Here is a 14,474-nt window from a genome sequence, read left to right on the forward strand (position 1 = left end):
TAATCATTACAAAGCGTTTGACCAGAAGTCCCTTGTAATAGTGAAGCAGTTCTGTAGTTATATGAGGCTGGTGCAGATCAGGAATCAAGCCGCGTTATCGGAAATGATCACTCTGAAATACAAAAACTCCAATCAACGGCAGGGTGGAACTTAGACTCCATACGGGCTTGAAAATTAACACAACCATCTGCATGACTACGGCGCCTAAGGCAGCCAAGGGTGGAAGATGACTACGATATTGTAGAAAAGCTCACAGAGTAGTATGTATATTGAGCAAATTGAGCAAATGGAGAAATAAGAAGAGAGAGACAGCAGAAGGTCTGAGGGGAGATGCTCCCCAGACCACAACTGAGCGAGTCCTGAACAGGTTAACATGATGACCCGGACACCAACACACTTCCTTCTCTGAAAAACCCAAAAAAACGAATAAAAGACAATTAACCTTTATTTCCTCATTTGAACTCGCATGGCTTTACTTAGATATAAGATAGAACCTCAGTATATTAATATAGTTTATCACCTATTTTGATATCTTTAGATTAGATTGGGTTATATAGCTAGACCTTAAACCTAGGTTAGGTCTAAAATTTAGTCCTAAAACCTAGCAAAATACTAGGTTCGGTAGGGTGAGGGTTAGTGGTACCAACTCTTGAAACGCTGCGGGTCGGGCTGAGGGCTGGTGATTCCGGCCCTCAAGATGTTTTCAATGAGGTATAAATAGGGGCGAGGGCGGGTGAGCTGTAAAAAGCCCTCTATAGGTAAGGGTCGGGGGGAGGGGTTTGACCTTAGACCCGATTGAGGGTCATGGTGAGGTCTAGGTAGCACCCTATTAAAAAAAACCACTAATTTCATACCCCTATAACTGCCTTTTCTAATACTCTAAATTACTTCAATTTTGGTTTGACTATAAAGCAGACGGGGTTAAAGATAAAATAAAATCTTAGCTTCGTACGGGCCCAGGATGTATTTAAGATCCACCGAACTTGTGAAAATTCATTCTATTGAACACCGTCCCACTTTTTCCCCGCTATACTTAAGGAATTCACCCCAAATCCGTTAGTGTCTAATGGAATACCCCAAAGCCCGGTGACCGTCTCGGCATTCCGAGGCTTCCGCCGGCACCGGATGATCACTAGCGTATTCTGCTGATCCCGACGACATACAGGCTAGCTTGACGGGTCACGGTACAACGCGCGGTGCCCGGTGCCTCGGTGATTTCGAAATTAACCCCGGCACAGAGGCTCGGGAGGGATGGAACAAGTATCGGAATAGTGGGCCACTCGCCCGATTGGGTGACTAAGTACAGCCGGGTCTGAGGGCATTTCCGAGTGAAGGAAGCGTTATGAGATATTATAGAGAACGGGAGGGAAGGATAGGTTGTAACTCAAAGCTACCTTTGTGACATCGTAATGGGTGAGTTTCAGCTTCTCACGATTCATCAATTCACAAAATAGACAAACTCACATGGCCATGTTGCAGCGCCGACTCCAGTCCACTTCTTTTCACATGGATCCACGATGATGCTCGGCGAGGAGTCCTCGTCGGCTAAGTATTGGAAACAATGCGGTGACGAGGCACTTGAGCATGGAATTAAGGGCATCGTTATCATGGTACGGACTCTTATCACAATGCAATATGATATGATCCTTCGCATTACTAAGTCTGAGTCGAACGCAGGGTGCTCACTGGGATTGCTTCGGAGACCAAATCCAGATCTCGACCAGCCCGAACCCCGGTAAAAGCCCAGTCGCCTACGTTCATCCCTCTAAATATCTTGATTACAAGCTCAACACGGATCTCGAGACAGCCAAGCGATGCATCAACTTGCTGGCAGATGCCGGGTTTAATGTGAGCGGCAATGATACATTTGAATGGATCCACGACGTGTATCTCATCCTCATCCGCATGTTCCCAAAGGCATGTCCGCCCACGACACTCATCTCTTTGAACGCGCGCTACGATCCCCACTACCACATGAAAGTTGGCTCGACGGTCCGCCAGCTACGAAACGAAGGTTACCTTTTGATCGGTACCGGAGGTGCAGTTCATAACCTGTACAGGAACAGATGGGGCCCTATGCTTCGATTCCGGGACAATTTTGCTCAGGAAACCGCTCCGGAGCACTGGGCTTTGGAATTCAGACAGGCGGTGGAAGATGTCATCACCACCACCTCCGGGCCACAGCTCAGACGGGCTATGACACGACTCATGAAGCACCCTGAGTACCGCGACGCACATGCAACTGATGATCATTTCATGTCGGCTATGTTTGTTGCGGGTGCGGCTGGGGACTTTGAGGACGAAGGATCGATCGGCTTTCTTGGAGCCGAGACTTGGGAGTTAACCAACATGTGCAATTCTCAGTTCACTATTGGACGCTGGTAGAGGACTGATTTAATATTTTATCTGTTACGGTTAAGTTGATTATTCGCGGCAAGTCTGAATATGAGGGCTTTAAAGGTCGGGAAGTTGATTTCCGAAACGAGCCAAACCATAGAATACAGTCAACTCTCGCTTATGGTACTTCCGGCTATGGTAAATCCACAGATACGTTAATAGTCTGCTTGTTCGGACCTACTTTTATGGCTGTTTACTTGTCAATCTCCTGGGTATTGTAGCTTATTCTTATTGTAACCTATATCTTCCCGACAGTGACTTCTTGCTTTGAGTCGAATGGCAATATTCAACGATTGACACCGTGTAATATTCAGAATACGCTACCGACTATTTGAAAAGCGACTATAATCGAACAAAAGTGGCAGACTCATAATTTACAGATAGAACTATCGCATTTTCCAGACACGATAACCTGCTGCAACCCCAATTGCGACCAGTGAGCTGAGGATAAGGGATCCTCCGGTTACGAATCCCTGCTCGAAGAACCCAATCTTGTGTCCGGGTCGTTGCTGCATGGGCGGCAAAGGGGCTAAGACCTGATGCAAAGAAGCCTGGACATGCGACGTGCTCGCTGAACCAAGCACATCCTTGGCTAGACTCGTGTTTGAGGATCGATGTTGAATTTGGCCTCGAGATACTTGGAAGAGATCAGTGGTATACCGGGTCTTCTGACCGAAAGCGACGTTACAAGGAAGGACGGGTCCGACTAGATGATAAAGCAAATCAGATAATTGAAAGCACTCGGTAAATGAGGCAGCCGGTCTTACCAAGCATGTCATGCGGAAAATGGTTGATCCAAGCTACTCCAGCGTCGATTGATTCGGAGACGTACTTTGCTGCAGCTGGTGCTGCAAAGGTGTAGGTTGCGTTGAGTGTCCCCATTCTGCAGGTTTTGTTAAACCGATACTAGATTAGGCAAATGGAATGGAGATAATAGAAGACTCACGAATTGCAAAAGTTGATTGCATCATCGAGACTCGAAACGGTGTGAATCAAGAGGAGTCGCTCATCGATTTTAGATTTCAGAAAATGAGATTTTCTAGTCAAATATTAGTTGGATTCGAGTTGACTGACACAATGTAAGTGTTCTTTCAAGACTAACCGATCTTGCACTTGAGCAACTGCCCAGCCAGTTCCCGAAACAATGACGCGGGTGCTATCGTCCGATGGGATTTGTTCCAGCAGGGAAGGACCGTCTCCTCTCTTGACCACCTTCTTAGTCTGCTGCGATCCACAACCCAAGTAGCTTGGGGACTCTTTGACCAAAAGCTCAACAAACGCCTGAGCGCAAAACTCATGCACGAGAATGACATCTGGTGAATATGGAGAGCGACCATTGAATGCGAAACGGGAGATGACCAAGTCAGTGACGGCGTCAGCCAGATTGGCTGTACGATCAACTATAGCGACAGTTTGCAAGGTACTTGGAGACTCTAGACTGAGAGGTGCCTGTAGGTTCTCAGATGATGCCTGCTGTGAAAGCACGAAAATGGAGCCAAGGAAGTCATCATCCGGTCGTGTCTCGGCAATAGCGAACGTATCCCTGTCGAGGGTGTTCGAAAGAATGGAGCAAAGGAGCGAAGAAACTTTTAACGAGGTTTTGGGAAGCTGTGAGAAAGATTTGACTGTTAACGTTCTTCTAGGCGCGAAGAATGTGTGAAATTGTGTACCTCAATAATGGTTGAGTTCCCTGCTGCAAGAGCCGCGCTAAGGGCGGCGATCACGGAGTAGAAGAGAGTATGCTGCGAGGGAATGACATAGACTATTCCAACTCCTCTCTTGTTATCTCTATTATCAATTCCATTTGAAATTCTGTACTCGACTTCCACACTCCGCGCAACGTCGAGAGAGCTGTAGTGCGAGTGGATCTCTTTCAAGGCGAGAGCGACCTCTGCCTGCACCTCATCTTGAGTGTGGTTTGAATCGTCTGCAATGGCCTGCTTCAGTTCATTAAGGTTCTTCAGGATCGAGTTTTGCAGGCGTTGGAATTCATGCTGGCGATATCTGACATTGGCAGCTCGGCCGTCGATGTTGCCGGCCACGATTTGAGCCAAATGGCGAGGAAGATTTGAAACAGTTGCGCTGGACTCCATTCCTGACGAACAAGTGTTCTTGGATTGGGCTTCAGTTAAGAAAGTCTATGACAGTCAATCCTGCCTCCTTCTGATTATGTTCAAGGTACATAGTATACCTCGGGTTCCACTCCGTTCGGCTGCCCACGTTCACCCGATAGTCGGGAGCTCGGGTAAGGGGGGGAACCTCCGAGGGGCAACTGACCGATCCCAGCTAGGTGCCGAGCACTCCAAGAAAAGTATTGCCAATAGTGACACAATAGTTTTTGCATAGTACGTGGGACTTTGCCATTAGAAAGCTTCCGTCTCTGAACCCCTAGGGACGAGAGAACGACACGCAACAAGGCAATACTGGCATTGAATATCAACCCCTAGCGCCTTACCCAAATTTTTTATACCTGATAACTTCCCTTATATTATCATTCATGTCGGCGACTATCCTAGAGAACACTCGGACGACTCCTGTCTCCGTTTTGGTGGACTATGAGGTCCATCACAGCGGACAGGAGGAGCACACGCCTACAAACTCTCTGTCCCCAGCGCCGACCACTCAGCCGCAAAATTGGCCCTTTGATCATCGTCGAATTCCTGCCTACCGTCCTATCAGTCGAAACCTGGATTTTAGCCAACGACCATCAGGCGCAAATAATGTGGAACGGGTTGTTATTACAGTCATGCTGCATGGTGTTTGGCTCAACGCAGTACGGTTTAGTCCTTATTGCGGGATACTAAGAAATGGCTAACTAATTGTAGGTCACATCACGAGTTTGGCGCTTTACGGGAGGGAGATTGAACAATCGTTTGTTTCATTACGAGATCGGTGGTGAATGGTAAGAGGCGATTGGTCTACACGTCATATTATTGTATCTAGTGCTATCTTGTATCTTATTTTAAATACACACCCTGAATACGTTAATTACGCCAGTTATTCTAAATGCATCGCATGATTCAATATATACAGTGAAACCATCTGACAATATGCGCATTAGTATTCAGCAAATTGAATGCCCGTGATGTCACCCAGGCCTGTGAGCAATGTCTTCTTCTGAGTCCCATCCAACTGTGACGTGTAGATCCCTGCCATTAAGTCACCAAAAAAATCCGGCCATGCTGCGAAAAGAATTAAAGTCCAATTCCTCCGTGTAGTCATTGCACGAGAACTCTCACTGCCATCAGACCAACCTTGTGCGCAGCGTCAAGAGGGAACGCATTGACGGTATGCCCGAAGGGCGGATCTCCACGGTCGGTCCAGTAGAAAGTGTTGGTGTTTGGTTCCAATTCAAAGTCTATGGGCTCGGGTAGATTGTCAAGGACAGTGTGTACTTCTCGAAGGCTTGTCGTTGTGTTGGCTTCGCCATGAGGTGCAAGAGTCATGCACATGATCTTCCCTTGGCCACCTTTGGAAGGCCCCTTCTGCGACCAATACAACTTGCCCCGGACGTCATCCACTGCAATACCTACACACCAGTTTCGGCGGTCTTCGCGATCATCGTCCGATGAACCAGCATGGTAAAGAACCTCGACATTGCTCCCATCCAGGTCTGCACGCATGATCCTCATGCCTTCACGATCACACCAGTAGATCTGATTGCGGGGAATTTTGAGCTGTTTTGGTGTATTTGTTACTCCACTTGAAATAAAGGTGACGATGTTCGCACCGGAAACATCACATCGTTGCATCGAACCGCCGTTGACCATCGGGTCGCCCATGTTGGTCCAATATAACTGGTGGTTTTTCGTGTCAACCGCAATTCCATCCGGAAGAGTCTGTAGCCCAGTGACTAAGTCTTGGAAATCTGTACCATCAGGCCGAGAGGACATTATTCGGCCATTGTGACGAGGGAAGCTTGAGAGCCCCCTATCGAGAAAACAAAGACGCTCCAAGGATGCCATAGCTGTTTGAGGTTGCAGCTTGTGTTATATGTGATGAACGTGGTGCTTTGGTCAATCTGTGAGTCAAGTACAATCTCGGTCTCCGGGCACGACGAGTTAGAATTTATAACTTCTTAGAACAAGGAATAGAGAGACTGCAAATAACGCTATTGGAGTATGAGGTCAGCTGATCCCCTCCATTTGTCAGCGCGTGCATGTCTTTAGCTATCTCTCTCTCTCTCTTTCTCTCTTTCTCTCTTTCTCTCTTTCTCTCCTCCATCCCTCTCGGAATACAGATCTTATCCATTTCGTCTGTTTCCACGCTACTATGTATCCCTTTCTTCCCCTGGACAGCAGATCAGCTGCCAACAATCTCTAACTGAATGATTTCGATTCCATGATATATCTCATGCTATTATCTAGCCTCAAGTGGTCCAAGTCTTGCTACTTGGCTCATTTCCCCGCTGGCGGCCCGCAGGCCCCGTACACGATATGCCGATCCCAATGTTTCCGAGTATTTCGCCATAAACTGAGGAAATAACCTGATCAATTCCTCCTCCGACAGGAGTTTAAAGCAAGATTTCCATGACTATCAGGTTTAAAGTAACGCGTGAAATAGGTTTCCAAGTGCGTCATCGATTGCCTCCTTCCGCCGAGAAAAGCAGAGAGCAGAAAGATAAAGGTACCCATTGAAGCTGAACAGACTCTGCATTTTCTATCTATAAGGAGAAGGGAAAAAATCCATGTTTTTCGAAAAGTTGAAAGTCTCACACAACTTCGCCTTTGATTGTACTACCGCTTCCTATGCGAGTTTCTTTGCGGACGAGATATCCATAACTCCCTCGCCTTGCACAACCTTGGCCTCAACAATGTCATACACCGGAATCTCAGCAAGGCGAGATGTGATATGATGCAGGGTAGGAAGCTGGTTCCAATCCAGAGCATTGATCTCAAGCTCTGCCTGCGATGCCTTGAGTACCCGGGTAATGTTGCTAGGTACAATCTGTGACTCCGCCGCCAGATCGATGAAGACTGGATATTCCGCTTCCGGGGTGCCTTTCCCCTCTCTGCCTACCGACGGCATATAGCGATGCACAAGGAGACCTTGTGCTGTGGACCCTTCCACAGGGGCAGTTTCCTCCTCTTCCCTGAGACCAGTGAGGCTCATGCGTCCCCAGACCGCACCTCTCCAGCTCGTGGTAATATGATACGACTGCTCCTGCTTGTTCACATCAATATCGCTGTAAAGCTTCGGGAATCCAAGCTCCTCTCGTCCAGAGAGGATGGGATCAGTAAGATCCTCAAACATGATGGGAAGGTATGTGCCTTTAGTGACCATTCCATCAGCTTGCTTATATCCAATGCCGTGAATGTAAAGACCAATGTGGTTATAACCACCTCCTGCAAGCCACTCCAAGCCATCCAAACTAGTCTGAGAGAAAGTGGCGTAGGCCACACTGCCTGTTCCGGAGAAGCTGTACGCGGAGTTGGGCAAAAGGTTCTTGAGGAGTGTCCGGCTAGTCTTAATCTTGATCGAAACGGTGCAGAATCTTGCCCTAGCAGATGCCAAAGCTCGGCTACGACCCCAGAAGTCTTGACGGGGGCCGGGCATGGGGCCAAACACAGACGGCTGCCTGTAGTAAACCTCAGGGTTTTGAGTGCGCTGATGCTGTCTCAAGAATTCAGTCACGTAATCCCATTCGTCGTGGTCGTAGATCTCAGATATAATTTCCATGACTTTCGAAATGTGAAAAATTAGCTCAAAGCCATTAAACGATAAGTAGATGGGAAAATTGTAGAAAGGAGTAGCTCAGTGTTGAAAAGGGCTAAGATGAATACCTTTGGACATAGGCAGGTGGCTTCTTCCAGACTCCCGCGTGTATTCTTGAATTCGAGTAACTCGCCCATGGCGTGCCTTTTCATACAGCTTCAATCGCTCCGGAACTTCCGCCTTTGAGAGATCGCCCGGGAGCAGAACGGCCAGAGCAATACCATCCTCAATCGCCATGGCACCACCAGACGCACGATATGGCAGGAATGGATGAGCTGCATCTCCCATGAGTGCCAGGCGGTGATCGACCCAGCTGGGCAGAGTTTCCATGTCGAGAAGAGGCCAGATTTTCAGGGTATCTGGATCCGCCTTCGCCAAAAGTTTGCGAACTACAGGATCGTAGTCCCTATAGACCTGCAGCAATGTGTCCTTGCCGACCGTTTGGTCCCAACCTTGAGATACCCCGATGTTGGTGAGAGTATCTGGGTGAATGCAGACGAAATTCAACATTTCATTGTTTACGCAAGGGTAGATAACAACCTTGCTGTCAGAGGCGTGCCACATGTCCACAGATCCCATATCTTGCGCCAGATGGGCAGTATCAGGGTCATCAAGCGCTTCCTTGCGTGAGACCATGAACCGGAACGCATTTTTGCCTGAACTGAAGGCCTGCTTATCCGAGCCGGTAACGTGACGCCTGGCCACCGAGTGCACGCCATCTGCACCAATGACGACATCACCATGAACCTTAGTTCCATCTGAAAGAATGACAGTGGCAGTCTCCGGGTCAACCCCTGCGACTTTACAAGAGGTATGCAGAACGGCAGGTTTCCCCTTACCAGGCGCGCCAGCCTTGTCTTTTAGGGCCTCGTGTAAGTGCGCACGGTGACACAGAAGCCATTCCTATATGCTTATCAGCTTAATTCATACAAACCAGGAAAAGAAATCTCCCACGTGTTGCCAAGTATCCGCGAATTGATCAAAGCGTCCGGTGAAGGTGAGTTTGCCATCGGAAGTGTAGTCTCGAAGCTTGAAGTTGTGAGCGTTCACGCTTGTCAAAAGCGGTTTCATAAGAGCTTACCTGCTCCGTTAGCACAGCTCCGTATTGAGAGGCATCCACTCCAATTCTCTTCAGAAGACCATTCGCATTAGGAGTAAGGTGAATAGCTGCTCCAATCTCGTTGGCAAATCGTGATCGCTCAAACAACTGGCATTGCTCGATTAGTCTAACCGATTGAAAAGATGATTCAAGCCACAACAGTTGTCTTACCTCGACTTCATGGCCCTGCTGACGAAGGGCAATAGCTGCCGCTAAGCCACCAATGCCAGCCCCGACAATAAGTACTCTCAAGCCCTTTGCGGGTGAGTTGACATCCATGGTTTCGGTATTCATCTGCTCTGACTGGTGGGTTTAAAGAATATCGGAACAGAAGAAGAGGCACTACAAAGAGGAACGAATAAATTCGCGCTATAGAAATCCCATTTAATGGTTTCGATGATCTACATTTGCGTTGCCGGTGCCAGGAAATGACTTCTTCCGCGGCTATACAACGAATAAGGCCGCTCTCCCCAGGCCGCCGATCCCTCTCGGCTCCACGTACCCGAACGTTGCCGCGGCCTCCCGTTTCCGTGCATAAAGCTCATCCATTGTTTAGTTGAAATGTTAGGAGACCATTCCTCTTGATACGAGCTATTGCATGATTCTATCTCGACTTTGTAGCTAAAGCACCATCATGCCGAATACCATCAAAGACATTACCCGCGTGGACGCGACGTCGTTCCCCTATATTTTCGAAGAGAACGTTACTATTCCTCTTGCGAATGATGGGGGTCTTATTCGCTGTAATGTCTATCGCCCCAAAGGTGTTGCCAATGCACCTGTTTTGGTGACCTATGGTCCCTATGGCAAGGATCTTCATTACAAAGAGTTCGCAATTACCAGCCTTCCCCTTCGTATCTGATGCTGATTTTTTTCATCAGCTTCGCCATCAACTCATACAACGAAGTGAACCCTGAGCATCATTCAGAGCACTCTGCATGGGAGACACCCGATCCAGGATTTTGGACTAAGCACGGCTATGCCGTTGTTCGCGCTGACGAGCGAGGCTTAGGCCAATCTCCTGGTGTTTTAGATACTATGTCTCGCGGAACAAGCGAGGCCTTCGTGGATGTCGTTGAATGGGCCGCAGAGCAATCTTGGTCTAACGGAAAGGTTGGCCTCCTCGGAATTAGCTACTACGCTGGCAGTCAGTGGCGTGTCGCTGCGCGCCAACCCAAGGGATTGGCGTGTATCATTCCATGGGAAGGCATGTCTGATTACTACCGTGACCGATGCCGCCACGGTGGTATTCTGTCAAACGCCTTTATCAAGTTCTGGTGGGATCGTCAGGTTGTCTCAAACCAATACGGACTCCCCGGACGCGCTGCCCGTAACTGGGGTCCTGATACCATTGAGGGCAACCTTTCGGAAGAAGAGCTGGTTGCGAACCGGAACGACCAAAATATTGACAACCTGAAAAACCGATTCCGCGACGATGCTTATTATGCTTCAAAAGAGTATAATATGGAAGATATCAAGGTCCCGCTTCTTAGTGTGGCCAACTGGGGTGGTATCTTGCTGCATCTACGCGGCAACGTCATGGGCTATCTGAATGCCGGATCGGACTTGAAATATCTTCGTTTCATCACCGGCCGCCACGATTTGCCTTTCTACTATAAGGAAGAAGTCGAAATCCAGAAGAGCTTCCTTGATGCGTTCCTGAAAGGAGAGGATAGTGCTGGCTGGAGTACTGGTGAAGCACCTAGGGTCGATGTTTTGCTGAGAAAGGGCAATGTCGGCTTTAATAACGCGGAGGCAGAGAATACATTCTTACGCCGGGTTGAAAATGAGTGGCCCATCGCACGGACTCAGTATACTAAGTTCTATTTGACTCCGTCTCTTCAGCTACTGAGCGAGAGCCCGGAGCCGGAATCAAAGCTGGCGAGACTTGACTATCGTGCTCTGGGAACCCTCGATAAACCCTCCTTCCTTCAATTCTCGACCCCGGCCTTCGAGGAGGAGACTGAGATCACAGGTCACATCACTGCTCGCTTAAATGTCTCTGTTACTCCAGACAAGGGAGGCCCATTGCCCTCTGATATTGACCTCTTCTTGACTCTCCGCTACATCTCTCCATCGGGAGAGGAAGTTTTCTACACGGGAACCGCTGGTGATCCTGTGCCTCTGACAAAGGGTTGGCTCCGTGTCAGTATGCGGAAGGTCAACGAGAAGAACTTGCGACACAATGAGCACATGCCCTACAGAGACTACTTTTCGACCGACGTTTTGCCTGTCATGCCTGGTGAGGTTTATCCTGTGGATATGGAGATTTGGCCCACCAACATCGTGGTTGAGAAGGGTGGTAAACTCATCCTGGAGGTAGCCTCTGGTGACACCCAAGGCTCGGGTATCTTCCAGCACAACGACCCAATCGATCGGTAGGTTCAAGATTTACCCGCCGGCTAATGATCTCTACTGATGCTTTGTAGTTCCACCGAGAAATTACAGGGAACTAACCATATTCACTTCGGATCGTCCTATGAGAACTTTGTTACCTTGCCGATCATTCCAAACGCGTAAACTGTTGGGCAGCGGATGGCAGCGGATGGTAGCGAATACGTGGTCTTGAGCTTGTTGCCAAGTATTGATCCGATATTTTCAAATCAAAGGTGGAGCCGGGAACGGGAGGGCGAGCCGATGGTAATCCGAAGCATTATTATACAGAACATAGCGCTAGATACAATAACCAGTTTGATCATTATTTATGAAGATCTGCTCCTCGTCCAAAATTTTTGTAGAGACAAGTTCCACTTGCCATCTATGATTGCCTAGTCTCTCGATTTCAAACCGGCCACAATCCAACATGAGCGAAGAACAGCTACACCTTCCCTCCCTGAACCGGTATATTACCGCACACGACCAGAATGGCAAAGCCGTCTTTTCCAACCGCCTCTCCGAGTCTATGCCCAGGCAGGAAGTCAACGGATATCCGTTCAGTCTAGCATATACCTCAAATGAATTCCCGGTCCAGCTTTCCGAAGACGCTGATATCACGAGATACGAGGCCAATCTGATCTCGCCCCCTGGCCTCACTATTTCGACCGGAACCGTTTGCCGAATTGTCGACTTCCCACCCGCTGCCGAAAGCCCCATGCATCGCACTGTTTCGTTGGATTACGGTGTTGTGTTGGAGGGCGAAGTAGAACTATCTCTAGATAGCGGAGAGAAGCGGGTTATGAGGAGAGGGGACGTTGCAATCCAACGTGCCACGAATCATGCTTGGAGGAATGTTACACCAAACGGCGGGTGTGCGAGAATGCTGTATGTTCTTACTCCTTGCCAGCCTATCCAGGTGGAGGGCTTGGGTGTGCTCGGCGAGAAGGTTGAGGGAATTGATGTGAAGGCTAGTGAATAAGCATTCTAAAGCTCTTGCTCCTTCTTCACAGTATATGTTTGTGGAACTATGAATTAGGAACAAATCGATTTAATGGGTTTGTTGACCAAGTAATCGCGCAGACCTTCCCAAACAGGCATGGTTTTAGTACCTTAGTCCTTTAGCTTCTTTCAAGTTTCGGGAATACACCATGGCCCAAACTTTTGGCCGACATATGTACATTTTAGAGTTTATACTGTCATGTGTGAGAGTTTGAAGTATGCCCAATAGTATTGTGAAGTTTTATAGATCTAACGTATCAATTTTCTTTTCCAAAGTAACATTCGACCCTGATCCTTCTGTATTGCGACTACGAATGATAGTCATTAACTATACCTCCGGAGCACGCACACCTGGCGTGGGATAACTAGGTCCGTAGGACATGTTCTCGAGACGAATGGACTCAATTGTGTCACGTCTCCGCCGCGCCAGTATATCATCGGTACTAGAAGATGATTTCAGAGAATCATCCTTCTTAGTCTCAAGTCCCTCCAGCGCATTATGTGCTTTAATGGCCGCGTGACACCGACTGTAAGTAGCGTAAATAGTTACCACAAGTGCAACAATCCACCAGGAAAAGAGAATCGGAAGCGCCCGATACGACTGGTCTTGACATCCATCACTCCAGATCTGGACTAGCACTTGGTACACCTCATGAGCCGGAAGTGCATATCCCCAGCGGAAGAACCCAGGGCTTAACTCAAACGGACTGATGGAACTGGCAACATTCATAATGACCCAGGTAAGGATGCAGAAAGGCAAGAACTGCATCGGTATAAAGGCAGTGAGAGAATCGACGATCAGAAAGTTGATATGCATAAAAAGCCAGGTGATCATCCAGGTAAGAGCGAACTGATTGCTGTTGACATCCCATGACTCCTTATACGCCCAGATATAGCCAGCCATGCATAATGATCCAATGAAGGTGTAAATGATGGACGTAACCATACGAATGAGACCATTGGACTTAGGGCTTAGTTTCGTGAACAGTTGAAATTGTGCAGAGATTCCATTCAAAGCCATCATGAAGAAGAATTGCTGGATGATCGGCATAACGAGGGACACGGTGTTGTAAAGAACTCTCGTGCCTTGGGTTGTTTCTTTAATGTTGATTTCTGTGGCTTGAATAGGGTCGAGGAAAGTTTCAAGTGCGACAGGATTCGATAGGTTGGCGGAGGCAACTACCCTTGATGCGCTACTAGTGTAGTAGCTTGAACGGGCAGCTTCAACCATAACCAAGAGGTTCGAATAGATCTCACTTTGAGCAAAGGCTGGATACCGTGCTCCATTCCAAATGTAAGTGAGAGCAGAGCCATTCGATGCGGTGCCATTAGCGAGTGATGCAGCAAGGTTGGTTGACGCATCAGGAGATGAGTATATAGCGCCCCAGTAATCGCCACTGCATACAGCGCCCCTTACGTCCTGAGGCGTAGAATAACTGCCGATGGACTTTGTGTACAGAGTCGGGAAGTCGTTGCCCTTCAACAACTGGTAGGCCTCTGTGATAGATTGACCGACCACACCGCCATCGTAATCGACATAGAGCATTTTCATGTTGTGAACCCTGGACGAGTCGTGAAACTGTGTAGCGTACAGATAGCACATGTTGCCCAGAAAGAGAATCTGCAGGAGGAGAGAACTCGCCCCAACTGCAGTGATGAATCCAGTCTGCATCTCCTTCCATGCTCCTGGATGGGAAGGCTTCGGTGTTGGTAAGGTTTTCGCCATGATATACGGGCAGAACTGCTGTGATAGACAGGCTTGGAATAAATAATGATCGAAGAGACTGCGACCTTGGTGCTTGTATTTAAATAAGTTTTAAATAAGTACATCAGTGAACAAGTTTTTTTTTTTTTTTTTTTCATTAAGTCCAAATTTTCTCAAACTTTC

General features: G+C 48.1%; 8 protein-coding genes across 8 annotated transcripts; 4 read left to right on the forward strand and 4 right to left on the reverse strand.

Annotated features, from left to right (window-relative positions):
* Positions 1-1,409: 1,409 nt before the first annotated feature.
* N7520_008810 (DODA-type extradiol aromatic ring-opening family dioxygenase) lies at positions 1,410-2,385 on the forward strand (the record flags this gene model as incomplete). Its single annotated transcript, XM_057142744.1, has 3 exons — positions 1,410-1,413; positions 1,480-1,610; positions 1,678-2,385. 3 exons carry the CDS (start codon positions 1,410-1,412, stop codon positions 2,383-2,385), a joined length of 843 nt encoding a protein of 280 aa, XP_056992032.1.
* Positions 2,386-2,783: 398 nt separating this feature from the next.
* On the reverse strand, positions 2,784-4,490 carry N7520_008811 (uncharacterized protein; the record flags this gene model as incomplete). The annotated part of the gene is made up of 5 exons (XM_057142745.1): positions 2,784-3,103; positions 3,165-3,280; positions 3,344-3,436; positions 3,500-4,005; positions 4,068-4,490. The coding sequence occupies 5 exons, from the start codon at positions 4,488-4,490 to the stop codon at positions 2,784-2,786; spliced, it is 1,458 nt and encodes a 485-aa protein (XP_056992033.1).
* A 404-nt stretch (positions 4,491-4,894) lies between these two features.
* On the forward strand, positions 4,895-5,303 carry N7520_008812 (uncharacterized protein; the record flags this gene model as incomplete). The annotated part of the gene is made up of 2 exons (XM_057142746.1): positions 4,895-5,170; positions 5,223-5,303. 2 exons carry the CDS (start codon positions 4,895-4,897, stop codon positions 5,301-5,303), a joined length of 357 nt encoding a protein of 118 aa, XP_056992034.1.
* Positions 5,304-5,615: 312 nt separating this feature from the next.
* N7520_008813 (uncharacterized protein) lies at positions 5,616-6,290 on the reverse strand (the record flags this gene model as incomplete). The annotated part of the gene is made up of 1 exon (XM_057142747.1): positions 5,616-6,290. One exon carries the CDS (start codon positions 6,288-6,290, stop codon positions 5,616-5,618), a length of 675 nt encoding a protein of 224 aa, XP_056992035.1.
* Positions 6,291-7,143: 853 nt separating this feature from the next.
* N7520_008814 (Salicylate hydroxylase) lies at positions 7,144-9,505 on the reverse strand (the record flags this gene model as incomplete). Its single annotated transcript, XM_057142748.1, has 5 exons — positions 7,144-8,078; positions 8,181-9,015; positions 9,067-9,141; positions 9,194-9,319; positions 9,383-9,505. 5 exons carry the CDS (start codon positions 9,503-9,505, stop codon positions 7,144-7,146), a joined length of 2,094 nt encoding a protein of 697 aa, XP_056992036.1.
* A 340-nt stretch (positions 9,506-9,845) lies between these two features.
* Positions 9,846-11,731, forward strand: N7520_008815 (CocE/NonD family hydrolase; the record flags this gene model as incomplete). Its single annotated transcript, XM_057142749.1, has 3 exons — positions 9,846-10,039; positions 10,093-11,589; positions 11,641-11,731. 3 exons carry the CDS (start codon positions 9,846-9,848, stop codon positions 11,729-11,731), a joined length of 1,782 nt encoding a protein of 593 aa, XP_056992037.1.
* A 283-nt stretch (positions 11,732-12,014) lies between these two features.
* Positions 12,015-12,566, forward strand: N7520_008816 (cupin domain-containing protein; the record flags this gene model as incomplete). Its single annotated transcript, XM_057142750.1, has 1 exon — positions 12,015-12,566. One exon carries the CDS (start codon positions 12,015-12,017, stop codon positions 12,564-12,566), a length of 552 nt encoding a protein of 183 aa, XP_056992038.1.
* Positions 12,567-12,914: 348 nt separating this feature from the next.
* On the reverse strand, positions 12,915-14,312 carry N7520_008817 (SNG1 family protein; the record flags this gene model as incomplete). The annotated part of the gene is made up of 1 exon (XM_057142751.1): positions 12,915-14,312. One exon carries the CDS (start codon positions 14,310-14,312, stop codon positions 12,915-12,917), a length of 1,398 nt encoding a protein of 465 aa, XP_056992039.1.
* Positions 14,313-14,474: the final 162 nt, after the last annotated feature.

This window comes from Penicillium odoratum (genome assembly GCF_028828045.1).
Source record: "Penicillium odoratum strain IBT 22623 chromosome Unknown utg000006l_segment0_segment0, whole genome shotgun sequence".
Lineage (NCBI taxonomy): Eukaryota > Fungi > Ascomycota > Eurotiomycetes > Eurotiales > Aspergillaceae > Penicillium > Penicillium odoratum.